At 41.7% G+C, this 24,952-nt stretch overlaps 1 protein-coding gene across 3 annotated transcripts in view; it reads left to right on the forward strand.

Moving 5' to 3' along the window:
* Positions 1 to 795: 795 nt before the first annotated feature.
* ARSB (arylsulfatase B) overlaps positions 796 to 24,952 on the forward strand; it is a 205,026-nt gene continuing 180,869 nt past the window's right edge. The window contains exons 1-2 of one of the 3 annotated variants that reach the window (XM_032156986.2): positions 9,563 to 9,622; positions 9,950 to 10,572. In XM_032156986.2, coding sequence (XP_032012877.1) covers positions 10,261 to 10,572 — 312 coding nt within the window. In that variant the 5' untranslated portion in view covers positions 9,563 to 9,622; positions 9,950 to 10,260. Of the gene's footprint in view, positions 1,652 to 9,562; positions 9,623 to 9,949; positions 10,573 to 24,952 lie in introns of those variants that run through there. The other 2 variants (XM_058440771.1, XM_032156984.2) reach the window with 2 other exon arrangements.

Here is a 24,952-nt window from a genome sequence, read left to right on the forward strand (position 1 = left end):
GCCTCTAAATCTGAGACAGTCTGGTGCTTTGAGTAAACAGACAGGCAAGTAGAATATAACTAACTGGAAACCTAGAAATAGAGCCAAGTATATGTGGAAATTAAGCATATGCTAAAATTGGCATCTCATATCATTGGGACAAAAATGAAATTCCGTATGAATGGTGCTGAGACAACTGGCCAGCCATTTGGAAAAAGAAAAGGAGATCCATATTCCACATTGTACACAAAATAAATGCCCATGGATCAGGGATCTAAATGTAAAAATGCAACTATACAATTACTAGTAGAAAAAATGGGCAAATTTTAGTTTAACTTTGGTATAAGGATAGTTTAACTGTGACTCAGAATCCAGATGTAATCATAGAAAATATTGATAAATTTGTCTAATATTAAAAAAATTTTCCTAATCCCAGCACTTTGGGAGGCCGAGGTGGGCAGATCATGAGGTCAGGAGATCAAGACCATCCTGGCTAACACGGTGAAACCCCGTCTCTACTAAAAATACAAAAAATTAGCCGGGCGTGGTGGCGGGCGCCTGTAGTCCCAGCCACTTGGGAGGCTGAGGCAGGAGAATGGCATGAACCCGGGAGGCAGAGCTTGCAGTGAGCTGAGATCGTGCCACTGCACTCCAGCCTGGGCGACAGAGCGAGACTCTGTCTCAGAAAAAAAAAAAAAAAGAAAAAAGAAGAAAAATAACTTTTCCATGTTAAAAACACCAATTTGACAGCTGACAAACTGGAAGAAAATATTTGTGATAAATACCACAATTAAAGGGGTAACCTGTGTAATATATAAAGAATTCTTAAAATTGAATGGGAAAAGACCAAAAAACCAATTGAAAACAACACAGACAATTCACAAAAGTGACATTAAAAGGGCCCTTCATCACATGAAAAAATGTTCAATTTTATTCATAAGAGAAAAGCAAAACCAAAATACTATACTGATATATCATTTCTTGTATCAGATTAGAAAAAAAAGTATAGTACTTCTAAAAAAAACACTTAGTTATTTTAGAGCAGTTTTAGAGTCACAGCAAAATTGAGAAGAAGGTACAGAGATTTCCCATATAACCCTTGTACCCACACATGCTTACATCCCCCATTATCAACATCCCCCACCAGAGTGGTACATCTGTACAGCTGATGAACCTACATTGACACAGCATAATCATGTAAAGTTCAATCTACTTTTGGGTTTATTCTTGGTGTTGTACATTCTATGGGTTTGGATGAATGTATAATGACATGTACCCACCATTGTGGTATCATAAAGAGTAGTGTCACTGCTCTAAAGCAGGGGTCTCCAACCCCCAGGCCATGGATGGTACTGTCCGTGGCCTGTTAGGAACTGGGCGGCACAGCAGGAGGTGAGCAGTGGGTGAGCGACTGGAGCTTCATCTACACTTGCAGCTGCTCCCCAACACTTGCATTATCACCTGAGCTCTGCCTCCTGCCAGGTCAGCGGCGGCATTAGATTCTCGTAGGAGCACAAACCCTATCGTGAACTGCACGTGTGAGGGATCTAGGCTGCGGGCTCCTTATGAGAATCTGATGCTTGACGATCTGTCACTGTCTCCCATCAGCCTCAGATGGGACTATCTAGTTGCAGGAAAACAAACTCAGAGCTCCCACTGATTCTACATTATGGTGAGTTGTATAATTATTTCATTATATATTATAATGTAATAATAATAGAAATAAAGTGCACAATAAATGTAATGTGCTTGAATCATCCTGAAACCATCCCCACACCCCTGCTGCCCGGTCGGTGGAAAAACTTTCTTCCACAAAACCAGTTCCTGGTGCCAAAAAGGTTGGAGATTGCTGCCCTAAAAAATCCTCCATGCTACATCTACTTATCCCCACTTCCCAAACTCAGCAACCACTGATCTTGTTTACTGTCTCCATAGTTTTGCCTTTTTCAAAATGTCATACAGCTGGAATTATACGGTATGTAGCTATTTCAGATTGGCTTCTTTCACTTCATAATATGCATTTAAACTTCCATCATGTCTTTTCATGGCTTGATAGCTCCTATTTTTTTATTGTTGAATACTATTCCATTGTCTGGATGTACTACTGTTTATCCTTTCACCTACTGAAGGATATCTTCATTGCTTCCAAGTTTTCAAAACTATGAATAAAGCTGCTTTGTAAACATGTGTGCAGGTTCTTGTGTAGATGTAAGTTTTCACCTCCTTCAGAGTGATACCAAGGAGGGTGACTGCTGGATTGTAGGATAAGAATAGGTCTTGTTTTTTAAGAAATTGCCAAACTGTTTTCAATATACTACTCAGTTGCTAGTGATGAAAACTGGTACAACCCATACACATATAGAAATGAGGGGAAATAGAGTTAGAGGTATTCATTATAAACTCATGGTTTTATTTATTTATTTATTTTTTTTTTTATTATACTTTAGGGTTTTAGGGTACATGTGCACAATGTGCAGGTTTGTTACATATGTATCCATGTGCCATGTTGATTTCCTGCACCCATTAACTCGTCATTTAGCATTAGGTGTATCTCCTAATGCTGTCCCTCCCCCCTCCCCCCACCCCACAACAGTCCCCGGAGTGTGATGTCCCCCTTCCTGTGTCCATGAGTTCTCATTGTTCAATTCCCACCTATGAGTGAGAACATGCGGTGTTTGGTTTTTTGTCCTTGCGATAGTTTACTGAGAATGATGTTTTCCAGTTTCATCCATGTCCCTACAAAGGACACGAACTCATCATTTTTTATGGCTGCATAGTATTCCATGGTGTATATGTGCCACATTTTCTTAATCCAGTCTATCGTTGTTGGACATTTGGGTTGGTTCCAACTCTTTGCTATTGTGAATAGTGCCGCAATAAACATACGTGTGCATGTGTCTTTATAGCAGCATGATTTATAGTCCTTTGGGTATATACCCAGTAATGGGATGGCTGGGTCAAATGGTATTTCTAGTTCGAGATCCCTGAGGAATCGCCACACTGACTTCCACAATGGTTGAACTAGTTTACAGTCCCACCAACAGTGTAAAAGTGTTCCTATTTCTCCACATCCTCTCCAGCACCTATTGTTTCCTGATTTTTTAATGATGGCCATTCTAACTGGTGTGAGATGGTATCTCACTGTGGTTTTGATTTGCATTTCTCTGATGGCCAGTGATGATGAGCATTTCTTCATGTGTTTTTTGGCTGCATAAATGTCTTCTTTTGAGAAGTGTCTGTTCATGTCCTCTGCCCACTTTTTGATGGGGTTGTTTGTTTTTTTCTTGTAAATTTGTTTGAGTTCATTGTAGATTCTGGATATTAGCCCTTTGTCAGATGAGTAGGTTGCAAAAATTTTCTCCCATTCTGTAGGTTGCCTGTTCACTCTGATGATAGTTTCTTTTGCTGTGCAGAAGCTCTTTAGTTTAATGAGATCCCATTTGTCGATTTTGGCTTTTGTTGCCATTGCTTTTGGTGTTTTAGACATGAAGTCCTTGCCCACGCCTATGTCCTGAATGGTATTGCCTAGGTTTTCTTGTAGGATTTTAATGGTTTTAGGTCTAACATATAAGTCTTTAATCCATCTTGAATTAATTTTTGTATAAGGTGTAAGGAAGGGATCCAGTTTCAGCTTTCTACATATGGCTAGCCAGTTTTCCCAGCACCATTTATTAAATAGGGAATCCTTTCCCCATTTCTTGTTTTTGTCAGGTTTGTCAAAGATCAGATAGTTGTAGCTATGCGGCGTCATTTCTGAGGGCTCTGTTCTGTTCCATTGATCTATGTCTCTGTTGTGGTACCAGTACCATGCTGTTTTGGTTACTGTAGCCTTGTAGTATAGTTTAAAGTCAGGTAGCGTGATGCCTCCAGCTTTGTTCTTTTGGCTTAGGATTGACTTGGCGATGCGGGCTCTTTTTTGGTTCCATATGAACTTCAAAGTAGTTTTTTCCAATTCTGTGAAGAAAGTCATTGGTAGCTTGATGGGGATGGCATTGAATCTATAAATGACCTTGGGCAGTATGGCCATTTTCACGATATTGATTCTTCCAACCCATGAGCATGGAATGTTCTTCCATTTGTTTGTATCCTCTTTGATTTCATTGAGCAGTGGTTTGTAGTTCTCCTTGAAGAGGTCCTTCACATCCCTTGTAAGTTGGATTCCTAGGTATTTTATTCTCTTTGAAGCAATTGTGAATGGGAGTTCACTCATGATTTGGCTCTCTGTTTGTCTGTTATTGGTGTACAAGAATGCTTGTGATTTTTGTACATTAATTTTGTATCTTGAGACTTTGCTGAAGTTGCTAATCAGCTTAAGGAGATTTTGGGCTGAGACAATGGGGTTTTCTAGATATACAATCATGTCATCTGCAAACAGGGACAATTTGACTTCCTCTTTTCCTAGTTGAATACCCTTTATTTCCTTCTCCTGCCTGATTGCTCTGGCCAGAACTTCCAGCACTATGTTGAATAGGAGCGGTGAGAGAGGGCATCCCTGTCTTGTGCCAGTTTTCAGAGGGAATGCTTCCAGTTTTTGCCCATTCAGTATGATATTGGCTGTGGGTTTGTCATAGATAGCTCTTATTATTTTGAGATACGTCCCATCAATACCTAATTTATTGAGAGTTTTTAGCATGAAGTGTTGTTGAATTTTGTCAAAGGCCTTTTCTGCATCTATTGAGATAATCATGTGGTTTTTGTCTTTGGTTCTGTTTATATGCTGGATTACATTTATTGATTTGCGTATGTTGAACCAGCCTTGCATCCCAGGGATGAAGCCCACTTGATCATGGTGGATAAGCTTTTTGATGTGCTGCTGGATTCGGTTTGCCAGTATTTTATTGAGGATTTTTGCATCAATGTTCATCAAGGATATTGGTCTGAAATTCTCTTTTTTGGTTATGTCTCTGCCAGGTTTTGGTATCAGGATGATGCTGGCTTCATAAAATGTGTTAGGGAGGATTCCCTCTTTTTCTATTGATTGGAATACTTTCAGAAGGAATGGTACCAGTTCCTCCTTGTACCTCTGGTAGAATTCAGCTGTGAATCCATCAGGTCCTGGACTCTTTTTGGTTGGTAAGCTATTGATTATTGCCACAATTTCAGAACCTGTTATTGGTCTATTCAGAGATTCAACTTCTTCCTGGTTTAGTCTTGGGAGGGTGTATTTGTCGAGGAATTTATCCATTTCTTCTAGATTTTCTAGTTTATTTGCATAGAGGTGTTTGTAGTATTCTCTGATGGTAGATTGTATTTCTGTGGGATCGGTGGTGATATCCCCTTTTTCGTTTTTTATTGCATCTATTTGATTCTTCTCTCTTTTCTTCTTTATTAGTCTTGCTAGCGGTCCATCAATTTTGTTGATCTTTTCAAAAAACCAGCTCCTGGATTCATTAATTTTTTGAAGGGTTTTTTGTGTCTCTATTTCCTTCAGTTCTGCTCTGATTTTAGTTATTTCTAGCCTTCTGCTAGCTTTTGAATGTGTTTGCTCTTGCTTTTCTAGTTCTTTTAATTGTGATGTTAGGGTGTCAATTTTGGATCTTTCCTGCTTTCTCTTGTGGGCATTTAGTGCTATAAATTTCCCTCTACACACTGCTTTGAATGTGTCCCAGAGATTCTGGTATGTTGTGTCTTTGTTCTCGTTGGTTTCAAAGAACATCTTTATTTCTGCCTTCATTTCATTATGTACCCAATAGTCATTCAGGAGCAGGTTGTTCAGTTTCCATGTAGTTGAGTGGTTTTGAGTGAGTTTCTTAATCCTGAGTTCTAGTTTGATTGCACTGTGGTCTGAGAGACAGTTTGTTATAATTTCTGTTCTTTTACATTTGCTGAGGAGAGCTTTACTTCCAACTATGTGGTCAATTTTGGAATAGGTGTGGTGTGGTGCTGAAAAAAATGTATATTCTGTTGACTTGGGGTGGAGAGTTCTGTAGATGTCTATTAGGTCCACTTTATGTAGAGCTGAGTTCAATTCCTGGATATCCTTGTTAACTTTCTGTCTCGTTGATCTGTCTAATGCTGACAGTGGGGTGTTAAAATCTCCCATTATTATTGTGTGGGAGTTTAAGTCCCTTTGTAGGTCACTGAGGACTTGCTTTATGAATCTGGGTGCTCCTGTGTTGGGTGCATATATATTTAGGATAGTTAGCTCTTCTTGTTGAATTGATCCCTTTACCATTATGTAATGGCCTTCTTTGTCTCTTTTGATCTTTGTTGGTTTAAAGTCTATTTTATCAGAGACTAGGATTGCAACCCCTGCCTTTTTTTTGTTTTCCAGTTGCTTGATAGATCTTCCTCCATCCCTTTATTTTGAGTCTATGTGTGTCTCTGCACGTGAGATGGGTTTCCTGAATACAGCACACTGATGGGTCTTGACTCCTTATCCAATTTGCCAGTCTGTGTCTTTTGATTGGAGCAATTAGCCCATTTACATTTAACGTTAATATTGTTATGTGTGAATCTGATCCTGTCATTATGATGTTAGTTGGTTATTTTGCTCGTTAGTTGCTATAGTTTCTTCCTAGCCTCGATGGTCTTTACAATTTGGCATGTTTTTGCAGTGGCTGGTACCGGTTGTTCCTTTCCATGTTTAGTGCTTCCTTCAGGAGCTCTTTTAGGGCAGGCCTGGTGGTGACAAAATCACTCAGCGTTTGCTTGTCTGTAAAGTATTTTATTTCTCCTTCACTTATGAAGCTTAGTTTGGCGGGATAGCAAATTCTGGGTTGAAAATTCTTTTCTTTAAGAATGTTGAATATCGGCCCCCACTCTCTTCTGGCTTGTAGAGTTTCTGCTGAGAGATCAGCTGTTAATCTGATGGGCTTCCCTTTGTGGGTAACCCGACCTTTCTCTCTGGCTGCCCTTAACATTTTTTCCTTCATTTCAACTCTGGTGAATCTGACAATTATGTGTCTTGGAGTTGCCCTTCTCGAGGAGTATCTTTGTGGCGTTCTCTGTATTTCCTGAATCTGAATGCTGGCCTGCCTTGCTAGATTGGGGAAGTTCTCCTGGATAATATCTTGCAGAGTGTTTTCCAACTTGGTTCCATTCTCCCCATCATTTTCAGGTACACCAATCAGACGTAGGTTTGGTCTTTTCACATAGTCCCAAATTTCTTGGAGGCTTTGTTCATTTCTTTTTATTCTTTTTTCTCTAAACTTCCCTTCTCTCTTCATTTCATTCATTTCATCTTCCATCAGCGATACCCTTTCTTCCAGTTGATCGCATCTGCTACTGAGGCTTCTGCAATCTTCGCGTAGTTCTCGATGGTTTTATACATATGTTTAGATACAGTATGTGGGTGTGGTGTACATATAAACACTTCTATGTGTATGTGTGAGTGTGTGTGTATATAGTTCATATCTTTGTCTTGAGAGACATCCTAGAGGTGATGACAGCCCAGTAACAATGAGCACATCTAAAACACAGAGATTGGTTTCTAAATGTCATCCCTAAAAAGAATCAGGGTTCTGGCCAGGCGTGGTGGCTCACACCTGTAATCCCAGCACTTTGGGAGGCCGACAGGGGTGAATCACCTGAGGTCAGGAGTTCGAGAGCATCCTTGCCAACATGGTGAAACCCCGTCTCTACTAAAAATACAAAAATTAGCCAGACGAGGTGGCATGTGTCTGTAGTCCCAGCTATTCGGGAGGCTGAGGCAGGAGAATCTCTTAAACCCTGGAGGCCGAGATTGTAGTGAGCTGAGATTGTGCCACTCCACTCCAGCCTGGGTGACAGGGTGAGACTCTGTCTAAAAAAAAAAAAGAGTCAAGGTTCCTTGGAGAAATGTCTAATTCCAGGATTGGGAGAGGAAAAGTGCAAGCTGAGGCTAGAAAATCTCATTGTATCAAAATGTGTGGACATGCTCAAAGATTCAAGAGGACATGCCAAAAGGATATAAGCCAGATTGTAGGGGCTCCCACTGGCCAAAACAGAGAAAATTTGAGCATTGAAATAACTACAGTAAAGGATTATAGCATATTGATTAAAACAAGAATTCACGAGTTCGTAGTGAAATAAATAAATGAGAAGGGAAAGTTCTTCCTTACAGTAGAAAGGCAACTCATAAATACAGAGGAAATGAAGGAATTAGAAAATCAGCATTTGGTAGCCATCCTAATTATAACTAATTGAAACAAGAAGCAAGATACTAAAATTGCTAAGCAAAATAATGTGTGTGAGGCATAACAGGATATTTACATATTCTCAAATTATCTCTCCATAAAATATTTATTAATTACAAAAAGAAAATATTAACCTTACAATGAAGAAATGTTTACCCTAACAAAGTTATCCCATAAGAAAGCAATTCAGCATCACGTGCCTCTTAATAGGAAGCACCGAAAAACATACCACATCACTTTTTGTGGTATTCTTGCACAAATCCACAACCTCTATCTAATCGTGAAGAAACATCAAACTCCAATTGAGAGATTTTGTAAAATAACTAGCTCGTACTGCACATTATGTGTTCAAAACATAGATGGAAAATAGAATTAACTCTTTTATTTGCACATTTCCAGAGCATTATTAACATATGCTTTTATTTAAAAAACATAGGATGTAAGAATCTGTGCAAGTTTAGCTAGTTTCAGGAGAAGTTGGTTAAAGGAGGAATTGTTCCTGCAGATTAGCACCCATCAAATATTTCTTCTTGATTTTTATCAAGGAGACTAGGGAGGAAGAATTATGGGGGAGAAAGACACACAAAACCACAGCGGAAATTCTCAGTCCTTCAAGGTCTTCTACAGGGTGTTTAAATGAAAAGTTCAATCCTTGACATAATGAGTCAAACAGTTCTTCAAAGTTATTCTTTGAATTTAACTAATGCTAAAATTTTCACTTTTTTCTGCTAAATTTCATTGATTCTACTAGAGATTAAAGTGCATATAACATAAACTAATCTACTTCATGCAAAGAAAAAAAGTGTTAAGTATGTAAGAGGCAAACATTTCATGTGTTAAAGGATTCTTGGGGAAAAAAAGGTAAAATCATGACCCTCATACAAATATAAAAGTGAATACATGATTTTATTTAACTCATTAATAAGGAAATTGGCAAGGTGTTAAAACCAATTCAAAGGACAATCCAAAGAACAGATCAGGAATACTGAAATGTGCAAGCAGAGGTGAAACTGTTTTCCTTGGTAGTAGTCGTGGAGGGGAAGGATTGTTACTCCGCTGGATGAAGTTCATTTGTGTATACATAAATAAGAATTATTTTCCATTGTTATTTATCTATAACTTATAAAGTTGTAAATAACTTCCACGGAATCAGACTCAACCTGGAAGGGTATGTTCTCTAGGCAATGCAAAAATTTTCCCCTACACCTGTTAACAGCTATAATATGTCCAGACAGAGAGTAGACAGAAAGTCTGAATGGCAACGGGAATCTACTGGTCATACGGCTAACTTCCCAATTCAATAAGCACGTGACTAAAGGATTTTTTCCTTCCATTCACAGATATTTCAGGCTAACTAGATACTGTGTGCTTCTTAGGGTCACTGCTTAGTGGAGGAGCCAGCTCTGAGTGGGGTCATATCCGGACAAGCGAATGAACTATTATTCAATGACCACACAACACTCCAAATCCTCCCAGGGCAACTTGAAAGTAACTGCACCTTCCAAAGGGCACCGTGCAATCAGACTGTGTGTTTGGCCTCCTGTTTGCTAGTGGCGAGGAAGTGGCTTCGTGGGTGTACACTACGCATAAATGAATGTGAAAGGCTTTTCACCGTCCTCCCACCTGCCACAGGCTGGGCTCCTGTGCTAGAAATGACTTGCTAGCTAGACACCATGGTTCAGGATCTGAGTCAGAGGTTTAACCATTTATAAGCTTTTTTCTTATGAAAAACTGGCACTAATTATAATGTCTAGCTGCCAGAGTTGTTGCAGGCTTTACAGGAGACGCGGGCTGTGAAGACGCTTTGTAAATTGTGAAGCGTTATTAAAGAACACAGCTTTTTTTTTTTTTAGGAAACCATGGTGCAAATTTCATTGCCGGGGAAGATAACAGGCCTTGGTGCCCTCCAAGCGTCAGCTCAGTTTCCAAGAAGCCGGGCAGCGGGCGCCCGCGGGTTCGTCTCTAGCTCCTCCTCCGCCACAGCGGCCGGGGGCCCGGGTGGGAGGCGGCGGGGGCCGAGCGCCCGGCCTCGCAAGCCCACGGCCCGCTGGGGGTGCCGTCCCGCGCCGGGGCGGAGCAGGCCCCGGCAGCCCAGTTCCTCATTCTATCAGCGGTACACGGGGCTGGTGGCGCCACAGGCGCTGGGGACCGCGGGCGGCCAAGGATGGGTCCGCGCGGCGCGGCGAGCCTGCCCCGAGGCCCCGGACCTCGGCGGCCGCTCTTCCCCGTCGTCCTCCAGCTGCTGCTGCTGCTGCTGTTGGCGCCGCCGGGCTCGGGCGCCGGGGCCAGCCGGCCGCCCCACCTGGTGTTCGTGCTGGCAGACGACCTGGGCTGGAACGACGTGGGCTTCCACGGTTCCCGCATCCGCACGCCGCACCTGGACGCACTGGCGGCCGGCGGAGTGCTCCTGGACAACTACTACACACAGCCGCTGTGCACGCCGTCGCGGAGCCAGCTGCTCACTGGCCGCTACCAGGTACGCTGCGCCCCCGCCGCCCGCGCCGCCTCCGTCCCGCCTTTCGCCTGCGCCCTCCCGCTCCTACCCGGCCCTTGAGGCCGCGGGCGCTAGCAGGCGAGTCTCGGTCTCCGGACCCGGTTATGGGCCCCGGCGACTTCTCGTCCCGACCTCGCTCCTCCAGGCCGGCAGCCCGCCGCGGCCTCTGCGCATGCCCGGCTCCGGCGCCCCGCGGACCCGCGCCCCTGCCGCCGGGTTGGGCGGGTGGCTTTGTCTTTCGTTTTCTGAAGCTCCGGGCGAAGGGGTTTATGGGAATGCCGGGTGCTGGGCGCCGCGGCCCGCAGGCGGAGCGGTCCTGAGGTGGGAGGCTTGGGAGGGCGCGGGCTGGCAGCAAAGACGGGGGGGAGGTAAAATGAAGGGGTGCTCTCCGTGGGTGCGACCCTGGCCCCTGGGAACCCAGCGGTCACGGGTTAGGAGTGTCCCACCAAAGATTATTTTTTCCAGGTTCTCAGCACCCCTGGAATGAAACCTGATGCTAGGTTGATTTTTCTTAGGCTGCTGACATTCCTTTCACATGTAACCTTGTGTTGAATTCTTCTGAGCATCTTCATTTTCTCTTTAAAAGCTTCCCTTTAGGAACGGCTCCGCAGTTAACGAAGGAAATATAAATGTAGAGCGTGCATAGATGTTAGAAGGCTAAGAATAGCAAGAACAGTTGCATAGCATTTTGTTGTTTTTAAAGTGAATTATTGAAATAGCACATGAGGTAGTTGTCTTTACCTCCTTTTACAGACGAGGCAAGAAGCCTGTATAGGCTCGTTGGCATAAGAATCGCACAGCTAGAAAGTGGTCAAGGCAGTGTCTGTTGCGCTTTTCCTGCATCCACTGGTCGTCTCGGGCTTAGGAAATTGGCCTTTTTTCTCTTCAATCTGAGTACGATTGTCATATTTCTAAGACCCTGAAGTTATTATGACCATATTAAATATAGTAAATGGGTACTGTTGGATACCACCTGCTTGCCTCCACAGAGTACATATGCTGTTTACGCAACAAAAATATTTTGAGCTTACTGTGCTACTGACAGGGGATATATATTTGAACGTTGCCTTTGCAAGTATGTGTTCGCATAACCTTTCAGATCAACCTTAGCCTCACGTGGTCCTAAGATCAAGGGAAAGGAGGGCTTACTTGTGATAAAGCTTTGCGCAGTGGTCTGAAGGCTTTTATAAAGAGGAAAGATTGGGTATTGCTAAGGGTGAGAAATAGCTGTAGCCAAGATTAGAAATGGGAGTAAAGGATGCTTCCCTTCACCATCCACCTGAGTACTTTTGGCGGTTCTGACCTTGGCTGCTACGTGTAATCAGGAATCCCCTACATTGTGCAAATCTCACCCTGGACACTTTGTGGGAGTAAAGGGATGTGCCAGTAAAGAAGAAGGGAAAGGTGAGGTTTGCCCCAAAGGGTTCTGCATTTGCCCTGAAGTAAGAGAACTAAAATTGCAAAAGAATGGAAGGGCCATTCATTTCTCCAAGTTCCTCCCTTCCAAAAGACTTGGACAGGAAAGCAAATACCAACTTCAGAAACCCATTCCTGGGCCGGGAACGGTGACTCACGCCTGTAATCCCAGCACTTTGGAAGGCTGAGGCAGGTGGATCACCTGAGGTCAGAAGTTCGAGACCAGCCTGACCAACATGGCGAAACCCTGTCTCTACTAAAACTACAAAAATTAGCCAGGTGTGGTGGTATGTGCCTATAGTCCCAGCTACTCGGGAGACTGAGGCAGGAGAATCGCTTGAACTCGGGAGGCAGAGGTTGCAGTGAGCCGAGATTGCACCACTGCACTCCAGCCTGGGCAACAGAGCAAGACTCCATCTCAAAACCAAAATAAAACAAAAAACCCATTCCTGCAATCAGTTGCTTTTGTCCCCTAACATCCTCCCCCACCAGTCACCAACATGCAGTCTTGGAGAACAAACTTTAGTATTTAGAGTACCCCATGGTTATGAAGTAAAGGATGAGTAGAGAAGCTGGGCACTCTGAAAGGTTTAGAGACCTCTCAGTGTAGCTGATTCTAAAACATCCTTGCTTCCCCATTTTTTTTCTCCACTTTTCTCACCCACTTTATTCTGTTAGAGTTCATGAGACCCAAATAGATATTACCCAGGGTGAGCAAGTGTCCACTTTTAATGAAGTAGAAATTTCTGGGAAGGCTCAGGAGTCTTCCTCAGATACTATATGCTGGTATTGTTCTGAGCACTTACAAGTGTTAACTCATTTGATTCTCACAACAACTCTATCATCTCTGTTCTATAACAAGGAAACTGATGCTGGAATAGGTTAAGAAACTTGCCCAAGGTTGCAGGGCTAGTAAATGTTGGGCCAGGATTTGACCCAGGCCGCGTGACCCTAGGGTTGATGCTTATAACCACTAAGCCATATTGCCTACTCAAAATTATTAAAAATAACATCCCAAGGGCTGCTTCATACATACTGAATAATCCCTGTATTACCTTTGGACATTTGGGTCATTCCTAAACATCTCAATGTAAAGAATCAACACATCATATTTCTGAGTTAGGAATGGCCTATATTCCGTGTAAAATAAAAATAGATTTTATTTCTGAGTCATGTTATGCATCTAATTGTAGACAATAAAATGAAGGAATTTTTTGACTGTTTCAAAATGAGTTACTTGAAGGAAGTTGTTAAGAGTCATATCTATGAACTTGGCAGTCATGCTTTAAGTTAATATTTACAGACCCCTTTCTCATAGTTATTTAACTTTAGAAAAGAAAAGCACAAGTGGATAAACAAGCCTAGACTGACTGGACTTTATATTCTCACGAAATCCTGAGTTTTAGTTTTTTTGGTTTAAGAAATTATGTATTGAGTAAAGAGGACTGGTCAGGAACTGAGATGTAGGTTTCAGTCTTGGCTGCGTCAGACTGTGACCTCGCTGGCCATCATTTCCACATCTGTGAAACAGAGGAGTTGGGCTGAACTCTAGACTTTGACTAGCTCTAAATTAATTTAACTCTAAGGCTTTTGTGTCCATTAGGGCGAGTTTCTAACTTGGCAAATGCACATTATCATACCTATCATACTAACCCCATCTACTGGTAGAAAGATTAATCTTGCCCAACACAAGATGTCTTACAAATTGCGTGTACTACTTGTTCTGCTGCTAGGAACTTATTTAATCGGGAACCTGAATTCAGCCTTTTATATTGAGACATTTAATTGTTCAGAGCCCTCACAAATGAACTATTTTAAACGTGCATGCTATGGTGAAAAATGTGTAGGGACTGGGTACAGGTTGGAGGCAATGGAGGAGACTAATTAGCAGATGGGGTAAGTAGTTACTGGTAAATTCAAGAACTAGAAATTCAGGTCTCTCTACACTCAGGCTAGGGGCCTTCCCACAGCCCTATGACTCATTCATTCATTAGTTGTAGTTGTGAAATCTTTCAAAAAAATCTGTATTTTATTTTTAAAATAGAAAATACATTCACATGGCTTAAAAACTTAAAAGCTGCAAAAGGGCTTACAGTGAAAATCTACACACACACACACACACACACACACACACACACACACACTTCTTTAGACATCCAGTTCCCATCTTTGTAGACAATGCTCTGAAATATATATTTATATATATCATTTCTCTCTTTTTTCTGTATGAATGGTAACATACTCTTCACACTCATCTGCAGCTCCTATTTTGTTTGTTTGTTTTTACTTAACATTTAAAATCATTCCATTTTGTTGACTAAAGATTATCCTCACAGCTTTTAGGGCTGCATAATATTTTGTTAAATGGATACATTGTAGTTTATTTAGCCAGTTACATACTGATGAACATGTAGGTTGTTTCCAGCCTTTTGATATATCAAAGAATGGTGAAGTGAATACTTTGTACATATGCCATTTTGTACATATTGGAACATATATGAAGAATAAGTTCCTAGAAATGGAATTTTCTGGGTTTAAGGGTAAATGCATTTGTAATTTTGATAAATATTGCAAAATTGCATCTTAAGAGATTGTACCAATTTACATTCCCACTGGCAATATTAAGTTATAGTTCACATCCTATATAATTTACCATTTTAAAGTATCTAATTCAATGGTTTTTTGTATATTCACAAGGTTGTGCAACCAATATTTTCATCACCTCGGAAAGAAACCACTCAACCATTAGCAGTCACTCTTCATTTCCTCATTCCACCAGCCCTTGGAAACCACCAATCTTCTTATTATCTATGTGGCTTTACCTATTTTGGACATTTCATATAAATGGAATACAATAGATGTCCTTTCATCTATGTTGCAGCATGTATTGTTCCCTTTTATGGCTCAATAATATTCCATTGTATGGACATGCCACATTTTGTTTATACATTCATCAATTGATGGACATTAGGTTGTTTGCACTTTTTGGCTATTATGAATAATGCTGCTGTGAACATCCATGTACAAGTTTTTGTATGAGCATATTTTTTCAGTTCTTTTGGGTTAATACCTAGGAGTGAAACACCATATTGTTGCAGGACTTCTCCTTAGTTCAGCTAACGATGAGGTCCTTGTCTGTCCCACGGCCATGAAAATTCAGGCTCGCAGACAGCTTGAAGGGTGAGTAAAGCAGGGTTTTATTGGGTGAAAAGGAGAAAAGGGGGAAACGGGGACCCGCTGAAAGGTCAGAGTCCCTCCTACAGTGCTTCCCTCATTACCCATTTGAATCCCAGGTGCCATAGGAAGAGGAGAGGCCAGACGCAAACCTCCGTGGCTCCACCCCAGTGCACGGTCTGGCTGGAGTTTTGCCAGGGACCTCCTCCCACCTGGCTGTCTTAGTATCACGTGGCAACTCTACATTTAACTCTTTGAGGAACTGGAAATTGTTTTCCACAGCAGCTATACCATGTTATATTTCCACTAGCAATGTATGTGGGTTTTAGTGTCTCCACATCCTTGCCAACACTTGTCATTATCTGTCTTTTTGATTATAGCCTTCAAGTCATCCTAGTGAGTAGGAAGTAGTATTTAATTGTAGTTTTGATTTTCATTTCCCTAATGACTAATGATGTTGAACATCTCTTCAGGTCTTATTGATCATTTGTATGTCTTCTTTGGAGAAATGTCTACTCAGATCCTTTGCCTATTTTAAAATTGGGTTATTTATCTTCTCATTCTTGAGTTGTAAGCGTTCTTTATGTATTCTGGATACTATTAAATAAACCCTTATCAGATAGATTATTTGCAAATATTTTCTCCCATTCTGTGGATTGCTTTTTACCTTTCTGATAGTGTCCTTTGAGGTAAACAAAAGTTACAAATTTTTGTGTACAACTTACCTATTTTTCTTTGGTTGCTCATATTGTTGGTACCATGTCTAAGAAACCATTTTCTAATCCAAGATTATGAAGATTTACCTCTACGTTTTCTAAGTACTTTATAGTTTCAGTTTTTACATTTAGGTCTTTGATCCATTTTGAGTTCATTTTTATGTACGATTTGAGGTATGTGGATGCATGTAGGTGTCCAAATATTTCAGTGCCATTTGTTGAGAAGGGTATTCTTTCCTCGTTGCACCCTTTGCACCATTGTCAAGACTCAATTCACCATAGATGTATGACTTAACAATTCTATTCCATTGATCTATATGCCTATCCTTATGCCAGTGCCTCACTGTCTTGATTACTGTAGCTTTGTACTACAAAGGTTTCAGAATTAGAAAATGTGAGTCTTCCAATTTTGTTATTCTTTTTCAAGATAGTTTGGCTATTCTCACCCCCTTGCATTTCCACATAAATTTTAGGATCAACTTGTCCATTTCTATTAAAAAAAAAAAAAAGGGAAGTGGAATGTTGATAGAGATTTCAGTGATCTGTAAAACCATTTGGCGAGTATTACTACCTCAACAATATAACTCTTACAATTTAAGAATATGAGATGTCTTTCTGTTTATTTAGAGGGCTTTTTTTTTTTTTTTTTTTTTTTTTTGAGACAGAGTCTCGCTCTGCTCTGTTGCCCAGGCTGGAGCACAGTGTTGGCTCACTATAACCTCTTCCTCGTGGGTTCAAGCAATTCTCCTGCCTCAGCCTCCTGAGTAGCTGGGACTATAGGCACCCACCACCATGCCCACCTAATTTTTGTATTTTTAATGCAGATGGGGTTTCACCATGTTGGCCAGGCTGGTCTTGAACTCCTGACCTCAAATGATCCACCTGCCTTGGCCTCCCAAGGTGTTGGGATTATAGACGCGAGCCACCACATCCAGCCTATTTAGGTCTTCTTTAATTTCTTTCAACAATGTTTTATAATTTTTAGTAAGCATTGCACTTTGGTTAAATTTTTTCCTGTTTTACTATTTTCAGTGGTATTGTAAATGGACTTCCTTTCTTAATTTTATTTTCAGTAGTTCATTGCTGTTGCATAGAAATGCAACTGATATATGTACATTGATCATTTTGCAACCTTAATGAACTTATTAGTTCTAATTGTGTATGTGTGCGTGTAATCTTTAGAGTTTTTTAGTGCAAGATCATGTCATCTGCAAGTAGAAGAAGTTTTACTTCCTCCTTTCTAATCTAGAAACCTTTTACTTCATTTTCTTGCCTAATTACCCTGGATAGGACCTCCAGTGCAATATTGAGTAGAAGTGGCCTGAGTGGACATACTTGTCTTGTTTCCAATCTTAGAGGGGAAGCTTTCAGTCGATCACCATTAAGTGTGATATATTCATTCATTCTTTCATTCAACAAATGTTTACTGAGCAGCAAGTTACACCACTGTACTCTGGGAATCTCTTGGTGCTTATAATCTGAAGGGGGTGAGGTAAGGAGAAGGAGTAACCAAGAGGGAAATGAAATAAATACAAACAGGCCAGGCGTGGTGGCTCATGTCTGTAATCCCAGCACTTTGGGAGGCCGAGGCAGGCGGATCACCTGAGGTCAGGAGTTCGAGACCAGCCTGGCCAACATGGTGAAACCCTGTCTCTACTAAAAATACAAAGATTAGCCAGGTGTGGTGGTGCGCACCTGTAATCCCAGCTACTCGGGAGGCTGAGGAAGGAGAATTGCTTGAACCCCGGAGGCGGAGATGGTAGTGAGCCGAGATTGCGCCACTGCACTCCAGCCTGGGCAACAGAGCAAGACTCCATCTCGGGGGGAAAAAAAAAGAAAGAAATACAAATAATTAAGTAAGGTGAATTTAAATAGCATGATAATACATGTGGAGAAGAAAATAAAGTAGGTCAAGTGATCTTGACTCAGGAAGGTGTCTTCAAGGAGGTAGTATGAGCAGAGGCCTGAATGAAGGGAGTCAGCCATGCACACATCCTAGCAAAGTTTAACGTGGAGGAAGGAGCAACAGAAGCAAAGCCCTTGAGGCTGGAACGAGCTTGTTGTAAGAATGAGATGGTAGCTGAGCGAATGAGGGTGCCAGAGGCAGGCCAAGAGCTAGAGGAGGCAAGCTGGGTCTCCCTGGGTTTAATGCTGCCCACCCATTAAAAAGTGTTAAAACTTGAACTTTTTTGTGTCAGTTTTTATAGTAAGGTTACATTGAGGCTGTTATACACTAAAAAACATTTCTAATCTAACAGTGTTCTAAATGGATATATTTTAAGGAAATACAGTCAAGTGCCATGTGGCATTCTTTGGATACATGTAATTCCAATTAGAATTAATTGTACATATTCTCTCTTTTTCTTTAAAAGAAATAAGCTTGGCTGGGCGCTGTGGCTCATGCCTGTAATCCCAACAATTTGGGAGGCTGAGGTGGGTGGATCACTGGAGTCCAGGAGTTCGAGACCAGCCTCAGTGAAACTCCATCTCTTTAAAAAGTTAAAAAATTAACCAAGTGTGGTGGCAAGTGCCTGTAGTCCCAGCTACACAGGAGGCTGAGGTTGAGACCGGGGAGCAGGAGGTAGATGGCAGGAAATTGCTTGAGCCTGGGGAGGCAGAGTTTGCAGTGAGCCAGGATGGTGCCACTACACTCCAGTCCAGGTGACAGAGTGAGACTCTGTCTCAAAAAAAAAAAAAAAAGTAACCTGTTTTTAAAATAGTCTCCAGGAAATACATTCAAAAGCTTCAGATATAAAAGATGTAAAAAATATAAATATATAGATGAGGATCTTTTCATCCCATCTTCCCACCTTCCTTCCCATTGGCAGCTCCTGTTTATTGGTGTCTTGATATTGCTTGAAGGCATGTTATGCATATGAGAAAATAGATTTTATATTTATTTTCCCCTTGTTTAAAACCTCAAGATTAAAAATATTAATTTAAAAATTCTCTAGCTTTTCTAATAGAATTTGTGTACAGCATTTAGTTCAAATAGAAAACTTAATATTACTAATTTTCCATGTTCTTACAAATTGACTTTATTCAATACAAAATATTCATTATACCTTTGTTATTCCTAGTACACGTTTTAATTGTGATAAGTGGTTCTGAGGTCTGACTTCTCCATTAGATTACCTTGTTTGTCTCTGGGCTAAAGAAGCACTCAGTGTTGGACAATTAAATGATCGAATGTGAGAAGCACTTTTACGCAGTTCCTGAAAGAGCTCACCATCTTAATTAAACTGCTTCAAATTGCCATGTCATTTCTAATCCCTTTACTTCTTTTTTAAGAAATTGAAAAGATTAAAGAGTAAGAAAGTGATAGGCCTTAAAGAAAAACACTACTCTGGGAAAAAAGTTAAGAAAAGTAACTCTGGTCCTCAACTGGGAATGTCCTTACCTTGGGTACCAAGGGGGCCACTCCACCAGAACTCCATAAACCTTGGCACAGAATAGAAGCAATGACAGATGACTCCAAGGTTTCATTCTTAAGGGATCTGAACCACATTTTTCTTAATCGCACTGATAAATGGACAAGACATTTTCACGGCTTTTCACTCACCCCTGAGGCGGAACCTTTGACAGGAAATAAAGGAAGGAGGCTGTGCTGGAGCATCGTGGGTAATTTTTGACTTTTGCTTCAAGTTTGCTTCAAGAAGGTGAGCAAGAAAGATGCATGTTGCAGGCAGAAGAGGGCATGGTGGTGCAGGCGCTCTGCCTGAGCATGCCCTCCCTTTCCTGCTTCTTGTCCTCCTTGCCCTCACTGTCCTGCCTGCTCCTCATCTGCTGGCCTCTCAGTGGACTCCAGCCAGTGGTCACCTCTCCCTGGACTTTAAGGTTCAGAAGTGGGGTACATTAGAGTGCAGAGCTGGAAGAAATGTGTACAGGGTGCAGGAATTGGGGAAAGATGCATGTCTCAAGGTGGGCGCTCCTAGAATCCCCTGGCAAAGGCACAGGAGGAGGGAGCTGTCAGAGAACCATGTAGCCCTGAGACCATGGTTGCCTCCTAAGAGAAAACAGTGTCTTTATTCCTGTGCTCCTTTAGGGGGAGAAACAAAGGATGCATTAGCTCCATAGGGACAAGCAAGATGGCCTCACTAAAGCACAGCAGAGCCCTGGGGTGAATTTCATGGGTTTGCTAAAGCCCGGTGTCCTTCCTAAGCCTAGCCAAATCCAAGAGTCATTTTCCCAGGAGGGAAGGGGAGTGCGGAGGCCTTATTCCGCAAACATTGCAGCTATTTTAAAGAAACCATTCCAGATTTTATATCTTTTACGTGCCAGGAAATTGCAAATGAGGAAATAAGGAAATAAGTTTGGAGCTAAGTGGAATATGACCAATTGAGTTAGAGGATTTTCTGGTTGCTTGATTTACGAGGTTTGTCATTTCAGGAATCACTTTGAGCGTAAGCTGTTGCTCTCTGGTCATTATCTTTTGTTTGCGTTTCCTTAATCATATCACCTTTTGAGAGATTCCTTTCCCTCAGCTTTCTTCATATTTTCCTTCCTTTTCCATTTGGGCTTTCTTTGGAATTATAATTTAAACAGAGGGAGGCACTGAAACCCTTTCTGACTTGTTTATTCTTTTTTACAAACAATATCCCTTTGTGGGTTTAATCAGAGATTTGCACTCTTTACTAATCAACACCAAAATAAATAGACTCTTAAAACTGTCAGTGACATGGGCCATTTCTGCAGCCTGAGTCCTGAAGGGCCAAGCCAGATGGCAAAGCCAGGCCCCTAGCACACATAATGCGTATCTGTAGCTCTTGGCTTCAGCAGCATGGGCAGCTGACTGCTTTTTAGATGGCTTCTGTGGGGAGGGAGCAGATTTTCCACTATCTGTTTGTTCTTTGGGCATCTCCAGGAATAAACCCTAAGGTGGCACAAGTGTTACTTGACCATGGTTAAAACCTGCCGTGTACTATCCGAGGCACAGGCTAGAAATTCTGAACTCCTGCTTTGCCACCAGCATGTTCTGTGATTGCGTTCTGATCATGAAGCTTCCCGGTAGGCTCTCTGGTGTATAAGGTGGTGGGGTAGAGTGGCCCATTTTCTGAATTTTTAAGTACTGCAGCAGAAGGTATTGCACACATATGTGGGCACATGAGGATATGAGTTCATTTTGCTCAGACCAGACTGACTGGACAGAACCTCCCTTCTGTTCAACGGGATATTATCTCAACACTGTTGAGGTGAGGAGAGAAAGAGCATCTATCGCCTTCTGTGCAGCAGTGGTTTGCTTCGCTCTTGGGAGAGTTTGAGTGTAGCTGAAATATTGTGCTCTGAACTCCCATATAGATAACTAATCGATTGACTGTCTGGACCTCTGAAAGGGGAATTGAAAGAGATTCTGATGTGGGAGCTGCCATCTTCCTCTCCCCCAGCAAGAGATTGGTTTTTCTCTTTTAAGCTCATGAGACTATACTGCAAGGATCTCCTAGGTGTGCAGAAGACAGAATAACACACTGGACCAAATAAATTGTTACGTGCAACCAATATGTAAACAAGGATCTCTCAGTTATGTCACAGAAAGAGCTTAGAACAAGCCAGGTCCTCCACTGGATTTGCAGACCTTCTGCCTTTGTGGAGAGGATTTTTTATGGTCAAGTAAAATCTTAGGAGAAGTCGTTTTTTGAGAGAAGATTTGGTTTAATGAAGAGGAGACAGCCACACGTGCTAGAGGGAGGTAACCCCTTGGACTTTAGTATATTACATGTAGAACCTTCTCCATTCACACACACTTCTTTGGACATTACAGATGATTGTTAGAATGAAATTGTTTTATATTCTGTTGTGTTTATCAGGGCACTCTTATTTTTTTCTTTTGATTCCTACTGGTGCCCGGTTGCCTTCCTGCCCCATGCAGCATGGCGTGGCTCTATAGTTCTGTGCTAAAGTGCTGGGTTGGAACCAGTTTGACATTTGCCTGTTTACTGCTTCTCTACACATTACAGCTTCCTTCCTTCAGATAGTGTTTGAACAGACCGAAAACATGTTTTTGGATGTCATCCAGGGTTTGGTTTCTGCTTCCCAATAATGCCATAAAAATGCTCTGTCAAATAAATTCTCAGGAACTGAAAAGAACAGATTCCCTGCTCCATAGGATTGCCAATAATGGAGGCAGGCTTCAGCTGACCACCTGGCTTGGTGCCCGTGGCTTAGGAAAACCAAATCGCACAACATCTCTTGGCAGTGCTTTCTAGCAATCAGAGTTAATTCTCTGCATGTGATGGATGAGCTTTCCATTTAAGGAAATTTTCACAGAGCATTTATCTCCACTGGGGTTTTTGGATTCCATAAAATATTATCTTTACTTATCCTGCCTGGTTGCCAATTAGCATACTATATGCTATGAAGTTTTTGAGTCGTAGGGTCAATTTTCTCTTCAGTAAGCTTCCAGAGTTAACCATGGAAAGAATACTTATTTGATTTGGGGTGTGTGTGTGTGTGTGTGTACTCACGCGTGCACATGTGCTAAGAGGAATGCTTCCTTTTCCCAGCCTGGATATTACAACATCCTTATCATTCAGGGTCCCAGCTGGAAGGAGGTGGCACATTCAAATTAGGGAGGGTTTATTTACAAAGGGACTATTTTAAAAGGTATGAATGTGTGGGGCAAAATGCTAGGGATAGTGTAGTAATCCAGTAGAGCTGTTACTACTCCTAGACCAGAAGAGAAGAAAGGAAGGGCCAGTTACCAGAACCTGGAAGGAGAGAGGCAGATAGAGAAAGAAGTCTGCTTCCAGAATGACCTTCGGTAGAGAGACTCGTGTAGCCAGGCTAAGCAGCTTGTCAAGTGAGGCCATGCACTCTCCTCTTTCCCTCTCACTCCTGCCAGGACTCCCCATTGGCTAAGCCCAATCAGAAATCAGAAGACAAGTGTCCTTTGACTTGATCCTCATAAGTCAGCCTCCTAGGGCAGAGAGCAGGACTGAGAAGGCAGCATGGATGTGAAGGGCAAATGGAGGTATCTGACACATATCCCAATGTAGGTAGGTGTCTAATTATTTCTAGGAGAGGCATAACAATCTCAGTAGAAAACTTAAACTTTTATTTTTAAACAGTTTTATTGAGTTATGACTGACATACAACAAACTGTACACACTTCAAGTATACAATTTGATAAGCTTTGATAGGTGTATACCTGTGAAACCATCACCACATCAAGATAGTGAACTTAACCATCATCCTCAAGATAAACCCACTTTAAATTAACACAAGATATTCCATGTGGTTCTTTTAGGAGGATGTGGAAAGAGATCATGCAGTAAAGCAATAGCAGGTGCAATTCCTAACTTACTAACGTTATTGAAGTTAGTGAGTTACTGAATGAAGTTACTGCCAAGGGTTACAAAGCTCATAAGTGATAAAGCTAGGATGGGATTTAATCCTCTGAGCCTTATGCTATTCTGCTTCAAATTGTAAGGCAAATAAAATACTCACAAACACTTATAAAAAATCATTTGTTGGCAACAAATTTCTTGCTCTCCACCTTATAGCTGATGAAGGGACCAGCCATGGCCTGGGTTGAGAACTGGCACTCTTACCTCCAGTGTCCCCAGAACCTGTTTATTCTATAAATCAAGAGCTTCCAGTGCTGGGGAAGGCTGGTGTCTGGTGCAGAGTTGAATTTGAGACCCCAGTCCCACTTCCTACAAAGAAGAGCACCTCCCTGGCTAAGCCAGGACAAGGAGGGAGGAGGTGTCAAGTTTTAGGGAAGGGTGGGACTGGGTAGACAAGGAGGGATACCCTGTCATGCCGCAGCAGGGGCTACAGTGGCACCCACCAGCACAAGAGCTGTGACAGGGCCACACTGGGTTCTGGGCGGGCCTTTTGAACTTGTCTAGTAAGCTCAGGTCTCAAGGCCTTTGAAGTTTTTATTCCTTAGGTCTGGATTGCTCCTACTCCGGATTTCTCCAAGTCGCACTGCCTCACTTTATTCTGGTCACTGCTCAGTTATCTCCTCTTCAGAAAAGGTTTCTTTCTTTCTTTCTTTTTTTGAGACAGGGTCTTGCTCTGTTGCCCAGGCTGGAGTGCAGCGCAGTGGTATGATCACTGCTCACTGTAGCCTCGACCTCCCAGGCTCAAGTGATCCTCCCACCTCAGTCTCCTCAGTAGCTGGGACTACAGGCACAGGCCACCATGCCCTGCTAAGTATTTTTATTTTTATTTTTAGTAGAGATGAGATCATGGCATGTTGCCCAGGCTGGTCTGGAATTCCTGGAGTCAAGCTATCCTCCTGCCTTAGCCTCCCAAAGTGTTGGGATTACAGGGATAAGCCACCCCACCTGGCCCAGAGAAGTTTCTTTTGCCGCTCTATCGCAAGTGCCACCTCTGTCACTGTCTACCTCTCTTTCTTTACTTTTCCTCATGGCAATGATCACTATTGGACATTAGAGTATCAGTTCTCAAACTTTTTGGTCTTAGGATCTTTGTACTTGCTTAAAAATTATTGAGGACCCCAGGGAGCATAGATTTAAGTGGGTTGTTACCATTCAAAATTTGCCATAAGTTAAAACAAATTATAAATTATTTTTATTCAATGAAAAATAGTAATAAGCCCACTATATTAACATAAATAACTTATGAAAAAGCTCTATTTTTCAAAACCAAATAGTTAAGTGAGAAGAATGGCATTGTTTTATATTTTTTGTACATCTTTTCTACTAATAGAAGTTTGGTAGGTTGTTGTATCTGCTCCTGCAGTTAACCTATTATGATATATTATTTTTGGTAAAAGTTGTAGAAGAAAAATCTGGTCCCACGTGTAGTTGGAAAAGGGAGGGCTATTTTAACATGCTTTTCATATAATTGTGGGTATTCAATTCAATATTACGCCAAAAGTTAACAAGTGATCATTGCTTAAAGTTTAGTTATGGACCTTATGCCCTGGAATACTCGTGTGAGCCACTCCCAAGCAGCAGTCAGATGGCCGCTTTTTATAAGAAAAAGTTGAACACTGTCTTTTGAGATTATGATTTACATAAAGTAGAATAAAAAATGCAAATAATCGTTTTATTATACTGTTAAATAACGCAGCCAGGCATGGTGGCTCA

The sequence above is a fragment of the Hylobates moloch genome, unplaced genomic scaffold (genome assembly GCF_009828535.3).
Source record: "Hylobates moloch isolate HMO894 unplaced genomic scaffold, HMol_V3 SCAFFOLD_6, whole genome shotgun sequence".
Taxonomy (NCBI): domain Eukaryota; kingdom Metazoa; phylum Chordata; class Mammalia; order Primates; family Hylobatidae; genus Hylobates; species Hylobates moloch.